The 25312-nt window shown below is 35.9% G+C and overlaps 1 protein-coding gene across 1 annotated transcript in view; it reads left to right on the top strand.

Annotated features, from left to right (window-relative positions):
• ATP8B1 (ATPase phospholipid transporting 8B1) overlaps window positions 1–25312 on the top strand; it is a 135545-nt gene that overhangs the window by 50773 nt on the left and 59460 nt on the right. The window contains exon 2 of the mRNA XM_001366279.4: window positions 11868–12070. Within this exon, the coding sequence (XP_001366316.1) occupies window positions 11890–12070 (181 nt within the window). The 5' untranslated portion in view covers window positions 11868–11889. The remainder of the gene's footprint in view (window positions 1–11867; window positions 12071–25312) is intronic.

Genomic DNA, 25312 nt, shown 5'->3' with positions numbered 1-25312 from the left:
AGCTTCTTTGGGTCCTCTCTAGGTTTTTTCTTTTTCTTTTTTTTTAATTTAGTCAAATTAGAACAGTATTCCTTGCTTACAAGAATCATATTCCAACTCACCCTCCCAACCCCCACCATTCCCATAGCCAACCTGCAATTCCACTGGGTATTACATGTGTCCTTGATCAGAACCTATTTCCATGTTGTTGATGTTTGAACTAGGATATTCATTTAGAGTCTATATACCCAATCATATCCCCCTCGACACATGTAGTCAAGCAGTTGTTTTTCTTCAGTATTTCTACTCCCACAGTTGTTCCTCTGCATATGGATAGTTTCTTTCTCATAGATCCCTCCAGGTTGTTCATGATCACTGCATTGCCACTAATGGAGGAGTCTATTACATTCAATTGCACCACAGCATGTCAGTCTCTGTGTACAATGTTTTCCTGGTTCTGCTCCTCTCACTCTGCATCACTTCCTGGAGGTTGTTCCAGTTCCCATGGAATTCCTCCACTTTATTATTCCTTTGAGCACAATAGTATTCATTCCATCACCAATATATACCACAATTTGTCCAGCCATTCCCCATTTGAAGGGCATCCCCTCATTTTCCAATTTTTTGCCACCACAAAGAGCACAGCTATGAATATACATGTATTTTTCCTTATTACCTCTTTGGGGTACAAACCCAGCAGTGCTATGGCTAGGGCAAAAGGCAGACAGTCTTTTAGTGCCCTTTGGGCATAGTTCCAAATTGCTCTCCAGAATGATTGGATCAATTCACAACTCCAACAGCAATGAATTAGTGTCCCAACTTTGCCACATCCCCTCCAGCATTCATTACTTTCCTTTGCTGCATTGTTAACCAATCTGCTAGGTGTGAGGTGATACCTTAGAGTTGTTTTGATTTGTATCTCTCTGATTATAAGAGATTTAGAACACTTTTTCATGTGCTTATTAATAGTTTTGATTTCTTTGACTGAAAATTGCCTATTCATGTCCCTTGCCCATTTATCAATTGGAGAATGGCTTGATTTTTTGTACAATTGATTTAGCTCTTTATAAATTTGAGTAATTAGACCTTTATCAGAGGTTTTTGTTATGAAGATTGTTTCCCCAATTTGTTACTTCCATTCTAATTTTGGTTGCATTGGCTTTGTTTGTACAAAACCTTTTTAATTTGATGTAATCAAAATTATTTATTTTACATTTTCTGATTTTTTTCCTAAGCCTTGCTTGGTTTTAAAATCTTTCCCTTCCCAAAGGTCTGACATGTATACTATTCTCTGTTCACATAATTTATAGTTTCCTTCTTTATGTTCAAATCATTTACCCATTCTGAGTTTATCTTGGTATAGGGTGTGAGGTGTTGATCCAAGCCTAATCTCTCCCACACTGTCTTCCAATTTTCCCAGCAGTTTTTTATCAAATAGTAGATTTTTGTCCCAAAAAGCTTGGATCTTTGGGCTTGTCATAGACTGTCTTGCTGAGGTCACTTACCCCAAGTCTATTCGACTGATCCTCCTTTCTGTCTCTTAGCCAGTAACGTATTGTTTTGATGACCATTGCTTCATAGTATAGTTTGAGATCTGGTACTGCAAGGCCACCTTCCTTTGCATTTTTTTCATGATTTCCCTGGATATCCTTGATCTTTTGTTCTTCCAAATGAACTTTGTTATGTTTTTTTCTAATTCAGTAAAAAAGTTTTTTGGAAGTTCGATGGGTATGGCACTAAATAAATAGATAAGTTTGGGTAGGATGGTCATTTTTTATTATGTTAGCTCATCCTACCCATGAGCAGTTAATGTTTTTCCAATTGCTCAAGTCTAGTTTTAGTTGTGTGGAAAATGTTTTGTAGTTGTGTTTGTATAGTTCCTGTGTTTGTCTCGGCACATAGATTCCTAAGTATTTTATATCATCTAGGGTGTTTTTGAATGGAATGTCTCTTTCGAATTCCTGCTGCTGAGATGTGTTGGAGATATATAGAAATGCCAATGACGTATGTGGGTTTATATTGTATCTTGCAACTTTGCTAAAGTTCTTGATTATTTCCATTAGCTTTTTAGTTGATTCTCCAGGATTCTTTAAGTAGACCATCATATTATCTGCAAAGAGTGATAGCTTGGTCTCTTTGTTGCCTATTTTAATACCTTAAATTCCTTTTTCTTCTCTAATTGCTACTGCTAGTGTTGCTAGTACAATGTTAAATAATATAGGTGATAATGGGTATCCTTGTTTCACTCCTGATCTTATTAAGAATGCATCTAGTTTATCTCCATTGCAGATGATGTTTGCTGATGATTTTAGATAAATACTGTTTATTATTTTTAGGAAAGGACCTTCTATTACTATACTTTCTAGTGTTTTCAATAGGAATGAGTGTTATATTTTGTCAAAGGCTTTTTCTGCATCTACTGAGATAATCATGTGATTTTTGTTGGTTTGCTTGTTGATATGGTCAATTATGTGGATGGTTTTCCTAATATTGAATGCATCCTTGCATTCCTGGTATAAATCCCACCTGATCATAATGAATAACCCTCATGATCCCTTGCTGGAGTCTTTTTGATAGTATCCTATTTAAGATTTTTGCATCTATATTCGTTAAGGAGATTGGTCTATAGTTTTCTTTCTCTGTTTTTGACCTGCCTGGCTTTGGAACCAGTACCATATTTGTATCATAAAAGGAATTTGGTAGAACTCCCTCTTTGCTTATTATGTCAAATAGTTTGTATAGTATTGGGATTAGCTGTTCTTTGAATGTTTGCTAGAATTCACTTGTGAATCCATCATGTCCTGGGGATTTTTTCTTAGGGAGTTCTTTGATGGCTTGTTCAATTTCTTTTTTCTTATGTGGGATTTTTAAAGAATTCTATTTCTTCTATTAATCTAGGCAATTTATATTTTTGTAAATATTCATCCATATCACCTAGATTGCCATATTTGTTGCCATATAATTGGGAAAAATAGTTTTTAATGATTGCCTTAATTTCCTCTTCATTGGAGGTGGTAGTAGTCTCTCGGTAACCAAGGATGATGATTGTCTTTGTGTGTTTTCATCTATGATAGATGAGTGTGCACAAAGACACTTGTGCATGAAGGAGATTTAAGTGGAAAAGTCGATGCACAGAGACAGTCCCCCTCTCTCGGCATTGGAAGCCTGGGTCCCGTGGCACGAAAAGTCGTTACACCTGGAGACTTCCTCAGCTGCATTGGATGGCCGTATTGTCTTTTGTGCTCCAACATGCCCTAAGCACTTCACAGTGCTTTGCTGCATCACCCTCTCAGCTGCTGAATCTTCTTATTGGTTTCTTCCATCTGTTCGGCCAAAGCAGTCTTCACATGCTGGCTGAGCAAGGCCCTGGTTCACCAGGGGTCTATGACACGATGGCTACTCTCACAAGGTTTAGCTGGCCTGTCGAAGCTGTTGCCTGGGATGTGGCCGCTGCCTCATGCTAGCAGCTACTAGGAGCCACAAGTGAGAGCTGGGTGTCAGGTGGGGGTCAGAGGCTGGAGAGCTGCCCTAGAAGGGCATGACAAGCCCTCCATACCAGAGATACTACCCCTCCCTGAACACCCCATACGCCCTTTTCATCTATGATACTATTAATTTGGTTTTCTTCTTTCATTTTTTTATTAGATTGACCAGTAATTTGTCTATTTTGTTTGTTTTTTCAAAATACCAGCTTCTACTCTTATTTATTAGTTCAATAGTTCTTTCATTTTCAATTTTATTAATTTCTCCCTTAATTTTTAGGATCTCTAAGTTAATTTTTATCTGGGGATTTTTGATTTGTTTGCTTTCAAATTTTTTGATTTGTATGTCCAATTCATTGACCTTTCCTAATTTGTTAATATATGAACTCAAGGATATAAATTTTCCTCTGAGTACTGCTTTGCCTGCATCCCACTGAGTATGAAAGGATGTCTCATCATTTTCCTTTTCTCCAATGAAATTATTGTTTCTATGATTTATTCTCTAACTGATTTTTGAGAATCATATTTAATTTCCAATTAATTTTTGATTTGCCTCTCCATGTACCCTTACTGATTATTATTTTTATTGCCTTATGATCTGAAAAGGCTGCATTTATTATTTCTGCTTTTCTGCATTTTGTTGCCATGTTTTTATGCCCTAGTACATGGTCAATATTTGTGAATGTACCATGTGCTACTGAAAAGAAGGTGTATTCCTTTTTGTCCCTCTTTATTTTTCTCCATATATCTATTAACTCTAATTTTTCTAAGATTTCATTCACCCCTTTTACCTCTTTATTATTTATTTTTTTATTTGAGTTTATCTAAATTTGATAGTGGTAAGTTTAGGTCTCCCACTAGTATAGTTTTACTATCTATGTCCTCCTTCAACTCCACTAGTTTCTCCTTTAGAAATTTGGATGCTATACCATTTGGTGCATACATGTTGATTACTGATATTTCCTCATTATCTATACTGCCTTTTATCAGGATGTAGTTACCTTCCCTATCCCTTTTAATCAGGTCTATTTTTACTTTGGCTTTGTCGGATATCATAATTGCAACTCCCGCCTTCTTTCTATCAGTTAAGGCCCAATAGGTTTTGTTACAACCTTTCATTCTAACCCTGTGAGTGTCAACCCACCTCAAGTGTGTTTCTTGCATACAACTTATGGTAGGATTTTGATTTCTAATCCACTCTCCTATCTGTTTTTGTTTTATGGGTGAGTTCATACCATCCACATTCAAAATTATGATGCCACTTGTGTATTCCCAAGCATTTTGATATCCTCTCCTAGTTCTGTCCCTTCTTCTTTTGCTATATCCTTTTAAACCAGTGGTTTGCTTTTAATCAGTCTCCCTAATCCCCACACTTGATAAGCTTCCCTTTCTTCCCCCTCCCTTTTTGTTCCCTTCTTATTTTTTCAGGGTCTGTTAAGTTCCCTCCCCCTCTCTTTCCCTCCCTTTTTGTACTCCCTTCCCCCCTATCCACCTTAGTTTTCCCTTCTTACTTTCCCTGTAGGGTAAGATTGAATTCAATACCCCAATGAATCTAGATGCTCTTCCCTCTCAGAATTGATTTCACTGAGAGTAAGGTTTAAGTATTATCTATTAGCACTCTTTTCCTCTTCTTCTTATAAGAGTAATCTTCCCCTTCCCTTCCCTTCCCTTCCCACGTGTATCTTTGTGTGATAAAGATTATCCTATTTATTTTATTTCTTCAAGTATCTCTTGGTGCCATCTTTGATTCCCCCTCCCTTTTTCTTTTTTTGCATATCATATTATAGCAGTTATCACCCCAATCTCTTCCTGTGAAGGATTCCTCTAATTACTATAATAGTGAATATAACTTTTGAGAGTTACAAATAACATTTTCCCCATATACTAATATAAATAATTTGATCTTTTTGAAGCCCTTAAAGAAGAAAGTTTGAATAAAAAAACATTTTCCTCCTTTTCCCTCTCTTTCTTATTTACCTTTTCATGTTTCTCTTGATCTTTGTGTTTGGATATCAAACTTTCCACTTAGTTCTGGTCTTTTCTTTACAAATACTTGGAAATCTTCTATTTTGTTGAATGCCCATACTTTCCCCTAGAAGTATATAGTCAGTTTTGATGGATAGGTGATGGATAGGTTGAAGACTCAATTCTCTTGCCTTTCTGAATATCATATTCCAAACCTTGCAGTCCTTTAGTGTGGAAGCTGCTAGATCTTGTGTAATCCTGATTGGTGCTCCTTGATATCTGAATTGTCTCTTTTTGGCTTCTTGTAAAATTTTCTCCTTATCTTGGAAGCTCTTGAATTTGTCAATTATATTCCTGGGAGTTGTCTTTTGAGGATTTAGTGTAGAGGGTGTTCTATGAACTCTTTCAATGTCTATTTTTCCCCCTTGTTCAAGAACATCAGGGCAGTTTTCTTGGATGATTTCTTGTATTATGATGTCAAGATTTCTGTCTATTTCTGGGTTTTCAGGTAGATCAATGATTCTCAAATTGTTCCTTTGTGCTCTGTTTTCTTGATCCATCATGTTTTCAGTGAGGTATTTTATGTTTTCTTCTATTTTGTCAGTCTTTTGACTTTGCTTTATTAATTTTTGCTGTTTTGCAAGATCTTCAGCTTCCTTTCAGTTTGGTCTATTCTGCTTTTTGTGGCTTCCAGCTGTTTCTCCAATTGGGAGTTCTTGTCCTTTAAACAGTTATTTTCTTTTTGAACTATTTCCCACTTTTCTTGCCAGAAGGCTTCCATCTTTTTGATAAGCTCCAATTTAAAATCTTCAAGAGCTTGTGGACAATTTCCATTTCTTGGGGAAGGTTTTGGTGCATTGATTTGTATTTCCTTCTATTTCCTCTGTAGCCTGGGTTTTTCCTCCATAAAAATTATCCAGGGTCAACCCCTTCTTCTTGTTTTTTGTTTGTTTATTTGTTTGTTTGTTTTTGGTGTTGAGAAGTTGTTGTTCCTGGGCACTCTTTGCCATTAATGTGGTGGTTTTCCCTTCCCTTTCCAATTAGAAATCTGAGTGAGATGGGCAGGCTCTCTAAGGAGCTAAGGAGCAAAGATTTTGGCTGAGGCCAGCTCTCGAGTCTCTGCAGCTTCCACTGTTTGCTGCCCCTCTCTGTGCTATCTCCCTGCCGGCACCCAACGTCTGTACTCCTCAGCTTGCTGGGGTTTCAGGTTTAGCTGCTCTCAGGGGTAGGCCTTTGGTGGTCTCAGCCAGATGCCAAGGACCCAGAGGTGCCCCTCATTCACTCCAGCAGTGCCCCTCACTCATTCACTGATTCTAGAGAGAGCTGGCTCTGACTCTGGCTCTGTAGGTGGTGGGGTAGGGGAAGGTGGATCTGCTCGCATTTTGGTGGAAGCTTTTTTACCCCCTCATGGTGTGGAAATACTCAAATCCCATGTACCTTCAATGATGCGCCCTACTGTAGAGTCCCTTTTTTTCATATGAATTTGGGTGTTTGGGGCTTTTTGAGGTAGTCTGTATCAGTAGGTGATGAAAAGAGGAAGAGTCCTGAATCTAGACAGCCACCATGTTTACCTGGAAGTGTCTTCTCTAGATCTTGAATAAATCTTTTAGACTGAAATTAGTAATTAGTATTTGCATCCACCCAAATAAAACCACCTCAGCGGTTTTAACCGCAATCTTCTGATACTGTTCATTAACAATAGCTGCAATTAACATCCCTGAAATTGTCTGTCCTAAAGTTAAACATTCTTTTGAAGTGGAAACTCCTTGATCCCAGCCTTGTGTCTGACTGGAGATGAGAAAAATGGCTTTCAATGACTCAGTGATTAGTCTACTTTGTTTCAAACCATCCTATTAACAAGGACCTCCACTTAACAAACAGAAAAGGAGCCATGTAGCGATGGGGTGACAGGTTCTTTTGAACTTCCATAATGACCTTATGTGCTTTACAAATACACTTGAAATAAGACTAAAGGAGGAAGATGGAGGTGGAATTTTATTAAATAACCACCAATTAAAATGGTCATCTCCATATACATAATAGAACAGAAAGAGGTCTCTATAAATATGTAAGGTAGAATAGACATGTACGCAAGGAACATGTGAATCTCTATTATATGCACCTTGATCATCTTTTAAAGTATATAATAAATTTGACAATTTTCAAAGCTACTTTTTGTGATTTCTCATTGCCTTCCTTCTATTCTATTTCTATTAAATACCTTAATGATCCACTTTTTCTTTTGGGGGGCAACTCAATACCTAGATTCTTTGTCCCACCAAAATCTCTTCTCCCTCCATACTGAGGGGGAAGGTGGGAAGGAAAGCAAAACTTTTGCAATATGCATTGTAAAGCAAAACAAATTCCCATATTGACCATGTCTGAAAAAGGATGTTATTTTGCATCTTGAGTCCTTATCTCTGTCAGTAAGTGGATAGCATTCTTTGGCATCAACCCTCTGGAGAAGTTAATAGATTGTGAATTTGAATAGCATTATTTCAAAGTTGTTTGTACAATACTACTATTATTGTATGTTCTCCTGGTTCTATTAATTTCTCTCTGCATCAGTTCACACAAGTTTTTTCAGGTTTCTCTGAATCATTAGTTTCATCTTTTTTTATGCTATAATAACATGTAGTTATATTGAAATATTATAATTTGTCTAGCCTTTTTCCAATTGCTGGGCACTTCTTGCTTCAATCAAAATAATTGCTCTTAACATATATGTCCTTTTCTTGTTCTTTGATCTCTTTAGGATAGAAGACTAATAATAGTAGTATTCCCAAGTCAAAGAGTAAGCACAGTTTTGTTACTTTGGGGGACATTTGGAACTTTATAAAAAAATTTCAGAACAGATGAACCATCACCACCTATTTTGGGGGCTGATATTGCATTGATGTCATATAGAAAGCTTGCAATCCACAATGCTCCCAGAGTTTTATCAGTCCTTCTGTATTACTGTCTTGTCAATTTTTTTAACCTAGATGCAAAATTTTACATTTATTCTTGTTAAATTTTGCCTCTTTAGAATGAGTCTAGTATCCTGACCTGTTAAAACACCCTGGGGATCTTGACTGTCATCTAATGTATCATCTATTCTTCTTCTTTATGGAGAGGGAAGGAGAGAATAAACATTATATGCCTAATATGCACCAGCCACTGTGCTAAGAGCTTTTAAAAATATTATCTTATTTGATCTTCACAACCACCCTGTGAGGTAGATGATAATTTTATTCCCATATTTATAGTTGAGGAAAATGAGACAGATAGAAGATATGTGACTTGTCCAGGGTCACCTGGCTAATAGGTATTTGTGGCTGCATTTGAACTCAGGTGTTCCTGTCCAACTTTCTCATGCCAGTGTCATCTGCAAGCCTCATAAGTATGCCAGCTATGTCTTCATCCAAGTCATTGATAATATATATATACATATATGTATATGTGTATATGTATATATATATATATATATATATATATATATATATATAAAACAACACAAGGACAACTCAGATCACTGGATCACTCCATTTAAGACATCCTTTAAGATAACCTAGAATATGTCATCAATGTGACTGCTCTTTGAGCCTGACTATTTAGTCAGCTCCAAAATAATTGCTGATGTTTTGCAATTCTTTTGTGAACTATTTTTCACAATGTTTGGCTGTTTATTAAAGGATATAAATTTTGTGGCGCCTACCTAATTGAAAATATGAACTTTTCATGATATTGAGACGTATGAGAAATATGGCACATGTAATTGCATATGCAAAATGCTACCTATAACATAACAGCCTATGAAATTTGCATAGTTCGTATCATCCATAATTCTTACTCTCATGGCCCTAGTTTCAATTGAAAATATATTATGATATTCTGAGTCCACGGGGGATCATAATGTTTACTTTTTGTTCTTCTCAGTTCCTTTCTTCTTAGCTTTCTTGAGCCCAGTGGAGCTAATGAACTTTGTATCTCTGCCTTTCCCCACAAGAAATCTCAAGGTGGGACATTTTTTGTGGCTGCCCCAGTTTGAGGTTTTCTGGATATTTGCAAAGACTGATTTGTTTTGGGCTGACCTCTTTGGGATCTATAGGATATGATCTACTCAGTTTATGTGCTACTTCCGCATTTTTGCCCACATGTAGTTTGTGGGTTGTGGAAGTGCTTCTATTTTTGGTTTGCTTCTCTGCTGTATTTGTAAAAAATCAATTATATGTGTATGAGTAGGTATGTTTGTAAACACATTCTACAAAGGTGAAATATGTTAAAATACTGAGAAAAAAGATAAAAAGTTTGAGAAGTAGTAAATTATAAATTTCTACTTACAAAAGGATGTGTTTGGGTACTATTAGACTAATCATTTTTCATTTATCTCTGGATAGTTTTCCTTATCTAACACTTTTATTGTTCACTTTTAAATATGTCATAACTCTATGAATAAAAAATATTTATGTGAAATTACTTTATGCTACTAATATATTACCTAAGTCATTAATATAGTAAAGCATCTCACATAAGCCTAATTGAAAATGTCCAAACAAATATGGCTTAGTCATAGCTAATCTAGAGAACAGAATCATTTTAACTGTAAAATCAAGAAATTTCCAGTGTATTGACCTTGTACACTTGTTGCAAAGAAAGAAGTAGCAAGCGAAAGAGAGTTTGAAATAGAGGGAAGTTAGGTATCTCAGTGGACAGAGCATCAGGTCTGCACTTGGGAGAATCTTAGTTCAAATTTGGCCTCAGATACTTTTTAGCTACATCACCCTGAGTGAGTCACTTAACCCCAATTACCTAGGCCTTGTTGCTCTTTTTTAAAAACCCTTACCTTTTGTCTTAGAATCAATATTAAGTATCAGTTCCAAGGCAAAAAAGTAGTATGGGCTGGTAAATTATGGTTAAGTGACTTGCCCAGGGTCATACAGCTAGGAAGTATCTGAAGTCAGATTTGATACCAGGACCTCTCTATCTCCAGACTTAACTCTGTATCTACTGAACCACTTAGCTTCCCATATCCTTGTCATCCTTCTTTCTTAGAAATGATAATAAGATAGATAGAAGGTGTAAGGCTTAAAAAAATAAATCTATTGTAAGAGGCAGGACAGATAGCAGGAAGACTGTAGAAATTGGGGTCAGGAGGACCAAGATGTGTGCTTCCATTGTTTAGCAGTTATATGACCATAGGGAAGGCACATTACCCCTTTGAGCCTCCATTTCCTAATTCAACAACAACAATAATAATAATTCCTAGATTAAGTGCATTGAGGGTAAAGTAGTAGTTTCCCACGTAGGAAGCTATCTACTTCTGAAATGATATACTTGGACCAAAAACCCTGTAGTACCTCGGCTCATAGAATGGTGATGTGGCTCAGATGAAATAACTTACTGATAATAACTGACATGGGTAGAGAACTTTATTGTTACTCAGAATTCTAAAAAGTTTTAAAAGCATGGACAAGGAAGATAAAAACCTTTCCAAAAACTGATGCCTATGTATATTCTTGCTGCTTTCAAGTTGAATTTAATTGCTTAATGTATTCGATTCTGTTCATAACCCAGGATCTGCCAGAGATTGCAGTTGACTATGAAAAACCAAATTATAACAAAATATATGATGGATCTATGATCATCAAAGTGAATCAGGTCAATTTGCCTGGCATTATAACATAGAAAAACAGTGACAGTCTCTATTTTTATTCTTCTAAATTCTAAATTTGTTCAAGGTTTTTAAAAAAGGTTTTTTAAATGGAAGAATTAATTTTAAAATATTCTCAACATTTATGTACAGATAGATTGCAGTAAAAATGTATACATAATCATAAATTTGAGAGATTGAAAGGTAGAGAGAAAAGGATGTTAGAATGGAAATAGAGTACCTCAGAGGCAGAAGTAGTGTAGGGAGAGAACTGACTTAAAACATAACTTTGATATAATGTAGCTTTTATTCTTCCATTTAAAGTATTTTTTACTCCCTTAAGTTATATTCTAAGCTCCTACACTTTATCATCATAAAAAAGTTTTGGTGGCTATAAATAAGAAGTTGCTTTTTATCCTTGTGTGAATTTTTTTTTATCCTTACCTTCTGTCTTTGAATCCATTCCAAGTATTGGTTCCAAGGCAGAAGAATGGTAAGGACTAGACAGTTGAGGTTAAGTGACTTGTTCAGGGTCATACAGCTAGGAAGTATCTGAGGCTTGATGTGAACCCAGGATCTCCTGTCTCTGGGCTTGGCTCTCAATCCACTCAGCCACCCAGCTGCCCCATTTTATTGTGTAAATTTAAACCATTGGATCCTGGTTGTGATCTTTACTATATTTCTAGAAAGGTAAGCTATTCTAATAGAAGTAAGGGGACAGAGCCAAAGTTAATTACAAGCTGAATAATTGTAATAATTAACCCCATCTTAGCCTGTTCTGTTTTTCCTTTCCTTTCTTTTAAAACTAGGTAGTTCCTGATTGCCAGCAGAATGAATAGGGAAAGAGACTCAGAAACTACAATTGAGGAGGACTCTCAGCCCAATGATGAAGTTGTTCCCTATAGTGATGATGAAACAGAGGATGAACTTGAAGAACAAGAGCCTGCAGTTGAACCAGAGCAAAACAGAGTCAATAGAGAAGCAGAGGAAAACCGAGAGCCAGTCAGAAAAGGTAAAGTTACAAGAGTATAAGGGCTGTCCAACAAATGGGTAGAATTGTAAACTTTTAATATGCACCCCATTCCAGATATACTCTGGACTTTTACAAAGCACATCTCATTCGACCCAGCCCAGGGAATCTCTTAATTTTATTATTAAATTCATCTACTTTGTTCTCAGCAGCATGTGTGTTTTAAAAATTCAGTTGAAAATGAATAATTTCTGTGTTATGACCCAGAATTTGAAAGGGGCACGTGCTAACAAGATAAGCACAGAACCAATTTTTTATCTTGTTTAACTATATAGTCAATATAAATCTGTTAATAGGAGTCATCCATAGGGGTAATTTACAACCACTGCCTTAAAAATAATATAAAATATCTAACAAAATGATAAATTCCATCAAAAGTCTTCTGTTCTACTAAGTCTCTCCATGACCTCCAAAAGCTTTCTCAACAAGTCACAGCATCCTGAAGGTGTCATTCTGTTCTAGATTGCTTAGCACTGAAACTTCAGTGGTCAGGAAAAAAGAGATCTTCCAAATATCAGATTCTTTACCCTAAGCTTCAGTATTGTTCAGTCACACAGCAATTGATATTAACAGAAGAACCTTAGAATGAACAGTGTAGTGCAGAAGAGAGAGCCATAAGGCAGCTAGGTAGTGGAGGGAGAGCCAGGCCTGCAGATGGGAGGTCCAAGATTTGTGTGACCTTGAGCAAGTCACTTAATCCCAATTGGCCTGATCCTTACTACTCTTCTGCTTTGGGATTGATACTATAGTATCAAATCTAAAATAGAAGGTAAGGTTCTAAGGAGAGACAGAGAAAGAGATGGAGAGATTTTTGAAAAAGAGAGAGAGGGCTAATAAAGTCCTTTCTATTTACTAAATCTCTAGGTAGCTTAGGCTTAAGGAAATGTCTAATCAAAGGTTATTCCTTTTGAAAAGTCACTTATCTTGCCCCAACTTCCTACTGTACAGAGAAGTACTTCCTTATGAAAAAAGAAATAACTTAGAAAAAGGCAAAAACTTTGGGGCAAACAGAAAGACACACACACACACACACAGATAGACAGAGAGAGAGAGAGAGAGAGAGAGAGAGAGAGAGAGAGAGAGAGAGAGAGAGAGAGAGAGAGAGAGAGAGAGAGGGAGAGAGAGAGAGAGATAGCCAAAGAGACAGAGAGAGAAAGAGAGAGAGAGAGAGAGAGCACTAAAAGCTAGCAGCTAGCAGCTATCTGCGTGATCCTGGGCAAGGCATTTAACCCTATTTGCCTCACTTTTCTCATCTATAAAATGAGCTGGAAAAGGAAATGGCAATGCCTCCAGTATCTTTGCCAAGAAAGCCCCAAATGGGGTCATGAAGAGTCAGACATGACTGAAAAACAAGAATAAGTTTCAGAGAAGGTACTGATGTGTATTATTAGAGTTTCCTCATAGGAAAGTTTCCTATAGTGAAATCACAAGTCCAATTCCTATTCTTATGGAACCTTGGAATCCCAACATACATTAGATGTCCTCTAGCCCTCTCAAACTCAACATGTCCTATACAAAGAACTCATTATCTCCCCCGCTCCCAACTTCCCTATTACTGTCAAAGTTGTCCATTAAGCAAAATTACCTTAAAAATTCAATACAGAAAAAACCCCAACCAATCCTCCCGGTTATTTCTCCTTTACCAACAAGAACAATTATCAAGGAAGTAGGTACCCAAAGCAAAGGCAAGGTGGAGAAAACAGGATGCTTTAGGTAAAGTGAAGAGTCTCATTAATCACCTTGTTTCAAAGGAATACTTCGAGATAAAACAAAGGAGACCCATCTCTTTCAGTCTAGTTTCTCCTTCTTCTCTAGCAATGCAGCTGGTCCTGCATGGGCTATGGATAAGGAAGTCCACCAGTCACAGATCAGTACTTGGCTAACTAGACAGACCTATCCTTACTGAATCTTTTAAGGATTATGGTCCCCCTACCCTCCATTTTGTGACATGGTTCTGTTTCACTCCTTGGAGTTACAATCACTGTTGAGTGACTGTGTGTGTGTGTGTGTGTGTGTGTGTGTGTGTGTGTGTGTGTGTGTGTGTGTGTGTGTATTACTTTCTTTCCACTCATACAACCATAATCCTAGTTCAGTACTTCATCACCTCTCACTTGGAGTATAACAGTAGCCTTCTGACTGGTCTTCCTGCTGGGGATTCTTCCCCATTCCAGTCTGTCTTTCACTCATATGCCAAGATGGTTTTTCAAAGTGTGGATATGACCATGGCACTCCCTTTCTCAGTAAGCTTCCATGGCTCCTCTATTACCTCTAAGATCAAATATAAACCCTTTTGGGGGACATTTAAAGCTGTTTATAATCTGGACCTTTCTTGACTTTTTGGTCTTTTTACATTTTATGTGCTTTCATTCACTACATTTCAGAAACATTCATCTACTTTTACTTCCTCCAGTTTGAATAAGATTGTTTTGTTTCTCTGCACCTTTGTGCTAGTCTTCCCTCTCCTCTCCACCTCTTGCTTTCTCTGGTTTTCTTCAAGTCTCACCTTTCCCCAAATTCCTTTTTCAGTTCACCCAAATGATAATACCTTTCCCTCTGAGAGTGCCTTCCATTTACTCTAGAGACATGATGGATCTGGAGTCAGGAAAACCTGAGTTCAACTCCAATCATTGACTGTTGTTTATATGATACCTCCCTCATTAGAGCAGGGGCTGCTTGAGGTCAGGGACTGTTTTTGCCTTTCTTTGTACTCCAAATGGTTTGCACGGTACTTGACACATAGTAAACACTCAATAAATTTTTGTTGACTAGCTGAAAGAGCTTTAGATTTGGAATCTTAGAGCTGAGACACTGTTAACGTATCTGTGTGACTTTGAACTGGTCAAGCTTGATGGACCTTTTACTGTTGTTCAATTGTTTCATGACTCTCCATTTGGAATTTTCTTACTAAAGATACTAGAGCGCTTTTGCCATTTCCTTCTCCAGCTTATTTTACAGGTGAGGAATTGAGCAAGCGGGGTTAAGTGACTTGCCCAGGGTCATACAGCTTATAAGTGTCTGAACTGGATTTGAACTCAGAAAGATAATTCTTCCTGATTCTAAACCCAGTGTTTTATCCACTGTACCACCTTGCTGCCCTTAATGGATCTTAGTTTTCCTCATTTATAAAACAAGGCAATCAGTCTAGATGGTCTTAAATCCCTGTTAGCTTTTAGAGCCATGAACCTCTACCTAGATTCATGAGATATCACATCTACTACATAACAAGAATGTGCCAAGAATCCACAAGGCATTTATTTCCCTTTTTGGCTTTGGTTTCTCCTCTGTATTTTGTGGCTGTAGCTCCCTCTCATCCACTATTTTCCCTCACTCTATTGAGGCTTCTGAAAACTATTAAAATTATGTTTTCTTTTATTCTAATTATTAATTTCATCGTTCTGGTAACTTTTAGATGTTAGATTATTGAGCCATGCCATATGCTTTCAGTTGTATGTTTTAGTTTTAAAGCAATGAGCACAAAGCTAAAATGTTTTATGAGAAATGCTAATCAGCGAATGAACTAACATGAAAATGGAGATGACTCTCAGTGAGGAGAAGCTGAATCTAGATGTTAGTAGAATTGGAATAAAGTTGAAGAAACCAAGCAAGCTAACAGTTTAGTTCCAGCTGATTGCCTGGACAGATTTCTTCCTCATTCTTTCCTGCAATGTCATATAGACATTTTTATAACTGTGCCTGCTGCTGATAAAGTACTTTATATCAATTGGCACCACAATGAGTGGCTGGGTACTTTGTACTTTGTTGTTTAAGACCACACAATCACATAAGTTGGTTAAGACTCAGAAAATGATTCTGGATCAGTTGCATTCAGAAATTTAATAGAAGCACGTAGTGGAAGAAAACTGTCAACTCTGTTTTTTTCCTGTGTTCACACAGCCTAATGTTCCAGGATTAGGGTTGACTGCTGAACTTGTAGAGGACAATTAATGCAGACGACTGCCCTCTTTAACCTATGGAAATTCACTCTTGATGTTACTTTGGGTTCATTAAGTGGTCAGTTTGACTTTTTTTTTTTTAACATAGCTTTACTTGGAGTTTTTATTCTTTTTTCCAGAGCAACTCTAGATATTGATGATTTTGTTACTCATCCCCTACTTCTAACCCCACATCCCAACACATATACACACACATATATGTGTGTATATATAGTATGTTCCATGTGTGATAAAAGAAGATTTCAAGAAATATCATGACAATGGAAAGCGAGAGCTATAATTTAAATCCAGAAAGTTCAGAATTCAAATTCTACTTCTGATACGTACTGGCTATGTGCCCTTGAGAAAGCCTTTTAATTTCTCAGAATTCTAGGCAACTCTCTAAGGTTATGTTTCAGAAATCTTGTGATCCTGACTTGGTAGATCTGATAGTTCCTGTTGCAATGAAATTAGAAGCCTAATTCCTAGCTTATACAAATGCATGTTAGTATACATAACAAAAAAATTTTATATGTATGTTTATACACATATGTATTAATATATATGTATGATGAGAATAGTGCTGCTCTGAACTTATAACTATATTGCTTTTTTGGCAGTTTAACCAGGCTATAATTTTATAGACAGAATACTATACCAACAAAATCAGTTTCTTTATGAAGAGTCATGTGTTGGTGAATAATTTGGGATTATAGCAGGCCCCTATCTTTTTAAATTATATTATTTTGATCTGAGCTATTAGCACTTGTGGTTTTTTATCTTTAAATATCAAAGGAAAATTAAAATTTAATATCAGGCAAAAAATTTTAAATGACTACTGAAAATTAAAATGGCTTTTATCGTACATGAGTTGTGGTCATTAATAAGCACAAGTCAATGAGGAAGAGAAAAATTCATGTATTTATGTAGCTTTATTTTGAATTTACTTTGTGAGATTTGCAGGGGGTACACTAGAGATACACAAACTTAATGGTAAAGTTATAAACTAAAGATGTCAGATGACAGTGGGGTGTGAGATAGAAGGCAAAAATGTAATTATCTCTCGTCAGTCTTAGAAGAATTCTGATAAATTCACTTGCTGTTCATTGACCTTTAATGAATTACTTCACTGAGCAGCAACAGAGTATAAAATTGAAGAATTAAAATCAGTTCTTGTTAAAGAATAGATACTTTTAGTACTTTGTTTTTAGAAATGTTTCTTCTCTGATTTCTCTAAATTAGTTCATGAGTGTTAGTTATTAAGTATCTCCATAGTCAAGGAAGAGATGAGTTGATTGTATTGGGTGAGATCTTTCCAGACTAATATATATCAAGATTTTGTGAATTGGGAGCAGGGAAGTGGTGAATTGGCAAATTGTGCTATGTGCTGCCTGGGTGTTGGTAATGATCAATTTAATCCATAAAAACATGTAAGGCTTGAGAACTCAGAGCATGTATCCTTCAGACAGCCATCAGCTCTGGCAGAGGAGTCACCATTGCTTTGAGGCTGCTCCTGATTTTAATTCAATTCCCACTCCTGATTCTCTCGTTTAGGAATCATTTGATGATGAGTGAGTGAGTTAACCTCTGAGCCTCAGTTTCCTGATCTGAAAAATAGGAATAATAATAATAATACCTCTAGTACATCATTCAATATCAGCTTCAAATGAAATAATATATTTAAAGTCCTTTGCAATATGTAACAGTATTATATAGGATGTCCCAAAAAGACTTAGTGCAGAGGGCAGCTAGGTGGCACAGTGGATAGAGAGCTAGGCCTTGACTCAGGAAGACCTGGTTTAAAGGAAGGGTCTCAGACCCTTCCTCATTGTGTGACTCTGGGCAAGTCACTTAACTTTGTTAGCCTAGCCCTTGCCCTTCTGTCCTAGAGTTGTTTCTCAGAAAGTAATTCTTTTTTAAGTCTTTGTGGCAATTTAAAGTAATTAAAACTTCAAACTACACTGACACTTTGGGGACAATCTGCATAATATCAGCAATTATTATTGTTATTATAATCTAAGTCTCATTTCTAGCATTACTTTACTTCAACCTGTTATATTGGCTATAAGTTCTTAAATTTCTTTTTGGTCAGCTATATATTATGGTTATTATATAGGAAAATCTCATTAATTAATATTATTCTTTTAAAACTTTGCAAATATCCATAATCAAAAAATACATACTAAATGAAGAACATAAAAAGAAGGATTCATTGAAACCATATATCTCCACCATGCATAATTTCATATTTTTGGTATAATTTGGATTTATGTTGGTGGTTTTAGCACTATTCTGTTTGTCTATATTTCCCCTTCAGACTCCTTTCTTTTCTCTTCCATTTTAAAAAAGTCTCACTTAAATTAGCTAGATTTTTTATTCCTTTTAACACAGGAGCTCATCTCAAGTTACTCCTTGTTGGTTTTTAAAATGATTTATTAAGTCAAAATTTTTCATTAGTCTTTAACTGGGAGGTTTTAATTTAAGAAAATGATCTTAAATATTAGTAGGCTTCCTCTCACTGTAGGTCTTTAAGAAGAGAAATGATATTATAAAATAAGTTCTTATTTAGATAAGAATTATACTGGACAATTTATAAGGTCTCTTAAAGTCTTAGATTTTGTGATCTGTAGCACTAAGGTGGGATATGTAGAAAAAGCACTGAACTAGGTCTTAGAATACCTGCATTCTTATTTTAGCATGAACACTCACAAGCTGTGTAATCTTGGTAAAACATTAAAAATTTCTGGGTCTCAACTTGTTTTTTTTAAATCAATTTTATTTTTAAGTATGCATTCTTTGCCCTCCTCTGCCTCCCCATCTCACCCTCCAATTCCTACTGAGAAAGCAAGAAAAACAAAACCCATTACAAGCATGTATAGTCAAGCAAAACAAATTGGATGTATGTGGGGAGAGGGGGGTCTCAGTCTGTGCTCCTGAGTCCATCGTTTATCTGAGAGTGGATAGTGTGTTTCATTATGACTATTTTGGAATTGTGGTTGGTTATTATGTTAATCAGAGGTTCTAAGTCTTTGATGGTTGTCTTTATAATGTGGTGGTATACATTGTTCTGTTTCTGCTCACTTCATATGCATCTTCCCATTGTTTCTCTGAAACCTCTTCTTAATCATTTCATATGGCACAATAGTGATATACCACCTTCATATGCCATAACTTGTTCAGCCATTCCCCAATTCATGGGCATTCCATCAGTTTCCAATTCTTTGCCACCATAAGCACTATTAGATTTTTGTACCGATGAGTCTTTTTCCTCCTTCTTTGGTCTCGTGGGGGGTGTAGACCATTACAGTATTGCTGAGGCAAAGAGTGTGCATATTTTAATAGATTTTAAAACATAGTTCCAAACTATTTGCCAGAATTGCTAGACCATTTTGCAGTTCTACCAACAATGTATTAATGGACCTCGTTTCCAACAGTCTCCTCCCAGTTTTGCCATTTTCTATTTTTCCTATCAACTTTGTCAATCTAATGAGTATGGAGAGCTTGGTTGTTTTTATTTGCATTTCTTTTTAGATTATTCTTCTCTAACATTAAGGATTTAAATTTAAAACTTATTCTAAGCCCAATGCTCTTTTTTTTTCCATCTCAGTTCTTCATGATTCTATCCATCAGAGCAAGTTCCTCGGACATTTTTCTTGACTCATTTGGAAACTACATTATTTTTTTAATCTATAAATTTTTACTATTTAATAATGATCTTTTCCTCTAATTCAGATGAGTTTTATTAAATCCCATCAGTCTTTGGTAATAATAGTCAGCAGGTGCTAAGAGTATTTAAGATGTACTTAAGCCTATCACCATACCAATAATAGAGTGAATAGAAGTTTTCGTTCTCTTGGCATTATTTCAGTCTTGAAGTCTGGTTGTAAAGTAAGCAAAGTGACTGCATAATTTTACATGGTGAAACCAATCTTTTCAGAGAAGTAGTAAGAGCTTATGAGGGTGTGCATCTATTTTTTTTTTACTTAGAACTATGAAATAATCAATCTAGACTATTAAAATTAATGAACATGGGGAAGCTATGAAATCTGAAACTGGATTATATTTGATAAATACCCCTTTCTCTGCATAGCTCATGTACTGAAATTCTGCTTTAACTACTTTAAGGTATTTGTGGGGTGGGGGATTGTTTTGTTTTCCTTCTAGAGGAGCTGTCCTGCTTCTGCTTTTTAGTAGTTGTTCTAATTGACACTCTATAAATGGCATCACTTTTTATCCCACACTTAGAAAAGTAGGAGAAGAATCAAAACTAGGATTATTCTCTTTGTAGGATAAACTCAATTCTGCTCTTGAAGAATGCAGAGGGACGTCTGGAAAACTTTGAAGAAAGAGCTTTGGCTAAATGAAGACTTGTTTCATGCAGTCATTCACTCAATTTTGGCCCAGTGTTGATTTGGGTTACTAAAGGGAGGATTAACTATGAAAAGTCTGTATGTGCAAACATTCTATACTGAATTGCTGCTGAAAGGAAAGCCAACATTTCATTTGTATAGTAATTGACCTTTTCCTTTTTTATTCTACTAAATGGAAGGAGTATTTATGATGCTGAAATTTTAGCTACCATTTTAGTAGCATTTCTAAAGTACAAAAGTGTGTATTTGGAATTGTAGAATCTTAGGGCTATAAAACAGAAAAAGACCATAGAGACCTTTAAGTCCCATTCCCAACTTCCTTTTTTGGAAGTGAGGAAACTGGGGTTGATAGAGGTGAGTTGACTTGCCTGATGTCACACAACTAATTCTTTGTAGAACATGAGTCTCCTGACATTGAGTTCAGTGCTCTTGCCACCATATCATGCTTCCTCTAAAATCAGCAGAGAACTCTTTTTATAAGGACAGCTAAAAAAGAGATCTAGTTATGTAGGAGTAATTTGCCAATTCCAATATGAAAGATCCAAACCACTGAAATTAACTGTTAGATATTTTTAAATTGTAAAATATACTTAATAATTATTATCGATGGTGGTAACACCAATAATAGCAGTCATCATTTTGTTATTACAAAGCAACTCTCATTTGTCACCCACACCAGCCTCAAAAAGTAGGTTGTGCGTGCATTGTTAGCCTTCCTTTTTTTTCTATCCCTACTTGTGGTTTCTTTGGTGCAGACATTTCCTATGAGGAAATTCTTTCTCATATTATAGATCAGCAACTGCTTTTCAGTTTACAGTTTTAGAGCAGGGATTCTTAAAAGTATTTCGTGCCATGGGCATGTTTTACCTGGGGAAGCCTATGGACATCTTCTCAGAATGTTTTTGAATACATAAAACTAAATACAAAATGTAAAGGGAACTAATGGTTTTGAAATAGTTACCAAGTCCAGGGTCTCTGAGTTAAGAACCTTCATCTCTGGTGACACATGGAGGATGTGATTTACCCCAGAGTCACATAGCCAATTAAAAAAAACCAAAACACTTTACCTTCTGTTCTAGTAACAACACTTGAGAGAGAAGAACAAGGGCTAGATAAATGGGGTTAAGTGACTTGCCTAGGGTCACACAGCTAAGAAGTGTCTACTCAATTGTCCTTCCAATATGTGTTAAAAGTAAGGTTCTGTGGGCAGCTGGGTGACAGTGGATTCAGAGTCAGGCTTAGAGATGGGAAGTCCTAGGTTCAAATCTGGCTTCAGATACTTCCTAGATGTGTGACCCTGGGCAAGTCACTTAACCCCCATTGCCTAACCCGTCCTGCTCTTCTGCTTTATAACCAATACACAATATTGATTCTAAAGATGGAAGGTAAGGATTTTAAATTTAAAAAAAATTAGATTCTGACAAGTTTATATCATTACAAAGCCAAGTCTATATTCACTATATTAAACTACCTCTCACTTTCATTTTGCAGCTAAGTAAATTGAGACTTGAAGAGTTTTTTATTAAACCAAGGCCACATAGCTAGTAAATACTGAGGATTGAGTTTTGAACCCAGTTCTTAAATTCCAAGTTCCAAGAGAAGCAACACAATATAATAGAAAGAACACTGAAGTGGAGATCAGACAAATTAAGATTTTAGGTCCATTTTACTAGCTCTGTGAACTTGGACAAGATCCTGAACTTCCTTGTGCCCCTGTTAGAACATCTTGTTAAATGAAGGTTTTCACTGAGATGATCTTTTAGGATCCTTACAGCTCTAAGCTGGAAATATATTAAGCTAGAAAAGAAAAAAAAAATCTTAAACTCTAGAAGAGTAGTATACAGAATTGAGTGGCATGTGACTCATTGGGGCAAAGGAAGAAAATATTAGTTTCTCCATATTATTTAATTTAAGAAAAAAGGGGGAGAAAGAAGCTTTACTAGCTTTTTACTCTATGGATTGACCCCAGAACCATTATGTGATCAGCAATCACATTTAGCATGGAGAGAAGAATAGGATTCTGACAATATGAATGATTAGACACTCATGCATTCTTTTTCCATATTTTGCACATATAGTGGTTGTTGTGTGCCTTCTTAGGTGAATTTATGGATTATATTGCCTTTGTTGTTCAGTTGTTCAGTCATGGCCAACTTTGTAACCCCATGGAACACAGCATGCCAGCCCTTCTATCCTCTACTATTTCTCAAGACTGTCCAACTTCAGGCTTGTTGTTTCCATAACTTCATCTATTCATTCATCTCCTTTTCCTTTTGCTTTCAATCTTTCCTAACCTCAGGGTCTGTCTTATCCAGTGAAGTACAGTCTTCTCATTGTGTGGCCAAGGTATTTAAGCTTCAACTTCAGTATTTGATATTCCAATGAATAGTCTGAATTAATTTTCTTTCCAAATTAACAGATTTGTATTATCTAGTTTTAGCTAACCTGTAGCACAGTGAGTGGATAGTGTTTTGGGTCTTGAGTGAGGAATAATTCATCTTCTTGAGAGTTCAAATCTAACCTCAGAAACTTCCTAACTGTGTGACCCTAGGCAAGTCCCTTAACCCTACTCATCTAAGTTTCCTCATCTGGAAGAGTTAGAGAAGGAAATGACAAACCACGGCAGTGTCTTTGCCCAGAAAACTCCAAATGGGGTGATGAAGAGTCAGATGCAATTGAAAAATAACTCGGCAACAACAGCAAAAAATCTTATCCTTACAACTAAGTCACATTTACAAAAAATCAAGCCATTTCCCAGCTTAAAAATGGTCAAGGGATATGAATAGGCAATATGAACTTGAAGAAATCAAAACTATCAATAAGCACATGAAAAAGTATTCCAAATCCCTCTTGATTAGAGAATGCAAATAAAAACAACTCTGAGGTACCACCTCACACCTAGCCGGCTTGCCAATATGGCAGCAAAGGAAAGTGATAAACGTTGGAGGGGATGTGGCAAAATTGGGACACGTATGTATTGCTGGTGGAGTTGTGAATTGATCCAACCATTCTGGAGGGCAATTTGGAACTATGTGCAAAGGGCTTTAAAAGACTGCCTGTCCTTTGATCTAGCCATACCACTGCAAGGTTTGTACCCCAAAGAGATAATAAGGAAAAAGACTTGTACAAAAATATTCATAGCTGTGCTCTTTGTTGTGACAAAACAATTGGAAAATGAGGAGTGTCCCTCGATTGGGGAATGGCTGAAGAAATTGTGGTATCTGTTGGTAATGGAATACTATTGTGCTGAAAGGAATAATGAACTGGGGGAATTCCATGTGAATTGGAATGACCTCCAGGAATTGATGCAGAGTGAGAGGAGTAGAACCAAAAGAACATTGTACACAGAGATGGATACACTGTGACACAATTGAACATAACGGACTTTTCTACTAGCAGCAATGCAATGACCCAGGACAATCCAGAGGAACTTATGAGAAAGAACACTATCCACATCCAGAGAAAGAACTCTGGGAGCAGAAACACAGAAAAAAAACATGATTGATCACATGTTTTGATGGGGACATGATTGGGGATTTGATGTTAAAAGATCCCTCTACTGCAAATATGAATAACATGGTAATGGGTTTTGAACAATAATACATGTATAACCCAGTGGAACTGCTTAACAGCTCTGGTAGGGGAGAGGGGTAGAAAAAATCATGAATCATGTAATCATGGGAAAATATTCTAAATAAAAATTTTAAAATCTTATCCTTACAAAATAAGTGACTTAAGATGATTCCTACAAACTAAACAAAAAGAAAAAGGTATGATCTGAAGAGCATAATAATAATGTGAAACCAAGGTAGCAAAGAACACCCTTCTTTCTCATGTTCCTTTAATTAGTAACATCAGCTGCTTTGGAGGATAAAACAAAACTTCTTATCAAAGAAATCTTAAGCTTTTCTGTGTCCTAATCCCTTTTGCAGGCTGCTAAAGTCCTTCTCAGAACCATGTTTTTAAATGCATAAAAAAATTCATAGGATAAAAAAGAAATCAATTACATTGAAATACACATTTTTTAAAAGCACACTTTTTTTTAAAGTGCACAGACTTCAGGTTAAGAAGTTCTGATTAAATCACATCTGAAATATTTTTAATTATTAAGAATGTTTTAAAAATAAGAACATATATTTCCTTTTGTTAATGATAAACTTCACTCTCTGTGTATATTGGGACTTGAGATATTGTGAAACAATTTCAATTAGAATGATAGTTAAAAAACCAGTCTTTTGGGGGTTAACTATGTGTCTCAGTAGATAGAGAGCCATGCCCAGAGATGGGAGGTCCTGGATATAAATGTGGTTTCTGACACTTCCTAACTGTATGTCCCTGACCAAATCACTTAATTCCCATTGCCTAACCCTTATAGCTCTTTAGAACCAAAACATAATATTGATTCTAAGATGGAAGGTAAGGGTTTTTTAAATTAATTTTTTGTTACTTAAAATGTTGTATCACAGAGGAAAACACTATTATATCTATGCATGTAAGAGACTTGGACACAGAATTTTCTACTCAGTAAGGTTTTTGTACTGCTAAATAAAATTTTATTTTAAAAATAATATAATTTTAGCTTATTATTTGAATTTTCTTTTTATTTGTGTTTTATAATATATGCTATTGTTATAGTATATATTTATATGAATATTACACACTTATTAGAGATGCTACTTTTTTTAAACTAATGGACTATGTGATAAAAATTTAGAAGACAACTATTCTTAAATACAGGGTGAAATAATTTAACATTGAGAAATGTTAAATCCACATTTTATTTTCTATAGATCAGTTATGAAATGATAGCATTTTCTCTAAATATTAAGAACTATTTACTAAACTGTTGAAGAATGCTAGCCTTCTTATTTGAAAAGAAATGGCCATAATTGGCTTGCTATAAGATTTACTTATCTGCTTTT

The sequence above is a fragment of the Monodelphis domestica genome, chromosome 3 (genome assembly GCF_027887165.1).
Source record: "Monodelphis domestica isolate mMonDom1 chromosome 3, mMonDom1.pri, whole genome shotgun sequence".
NCBI classification, from domain to species: Eukaryota; Metazoa; Chordata; class Mammalia; order Didelphimorphia; family Didelphidae; genus Monodelphis; species Monodelphis domestica.
This window is presented reverse-complemented; position numbering and strand designations above follow the sequence as displayed.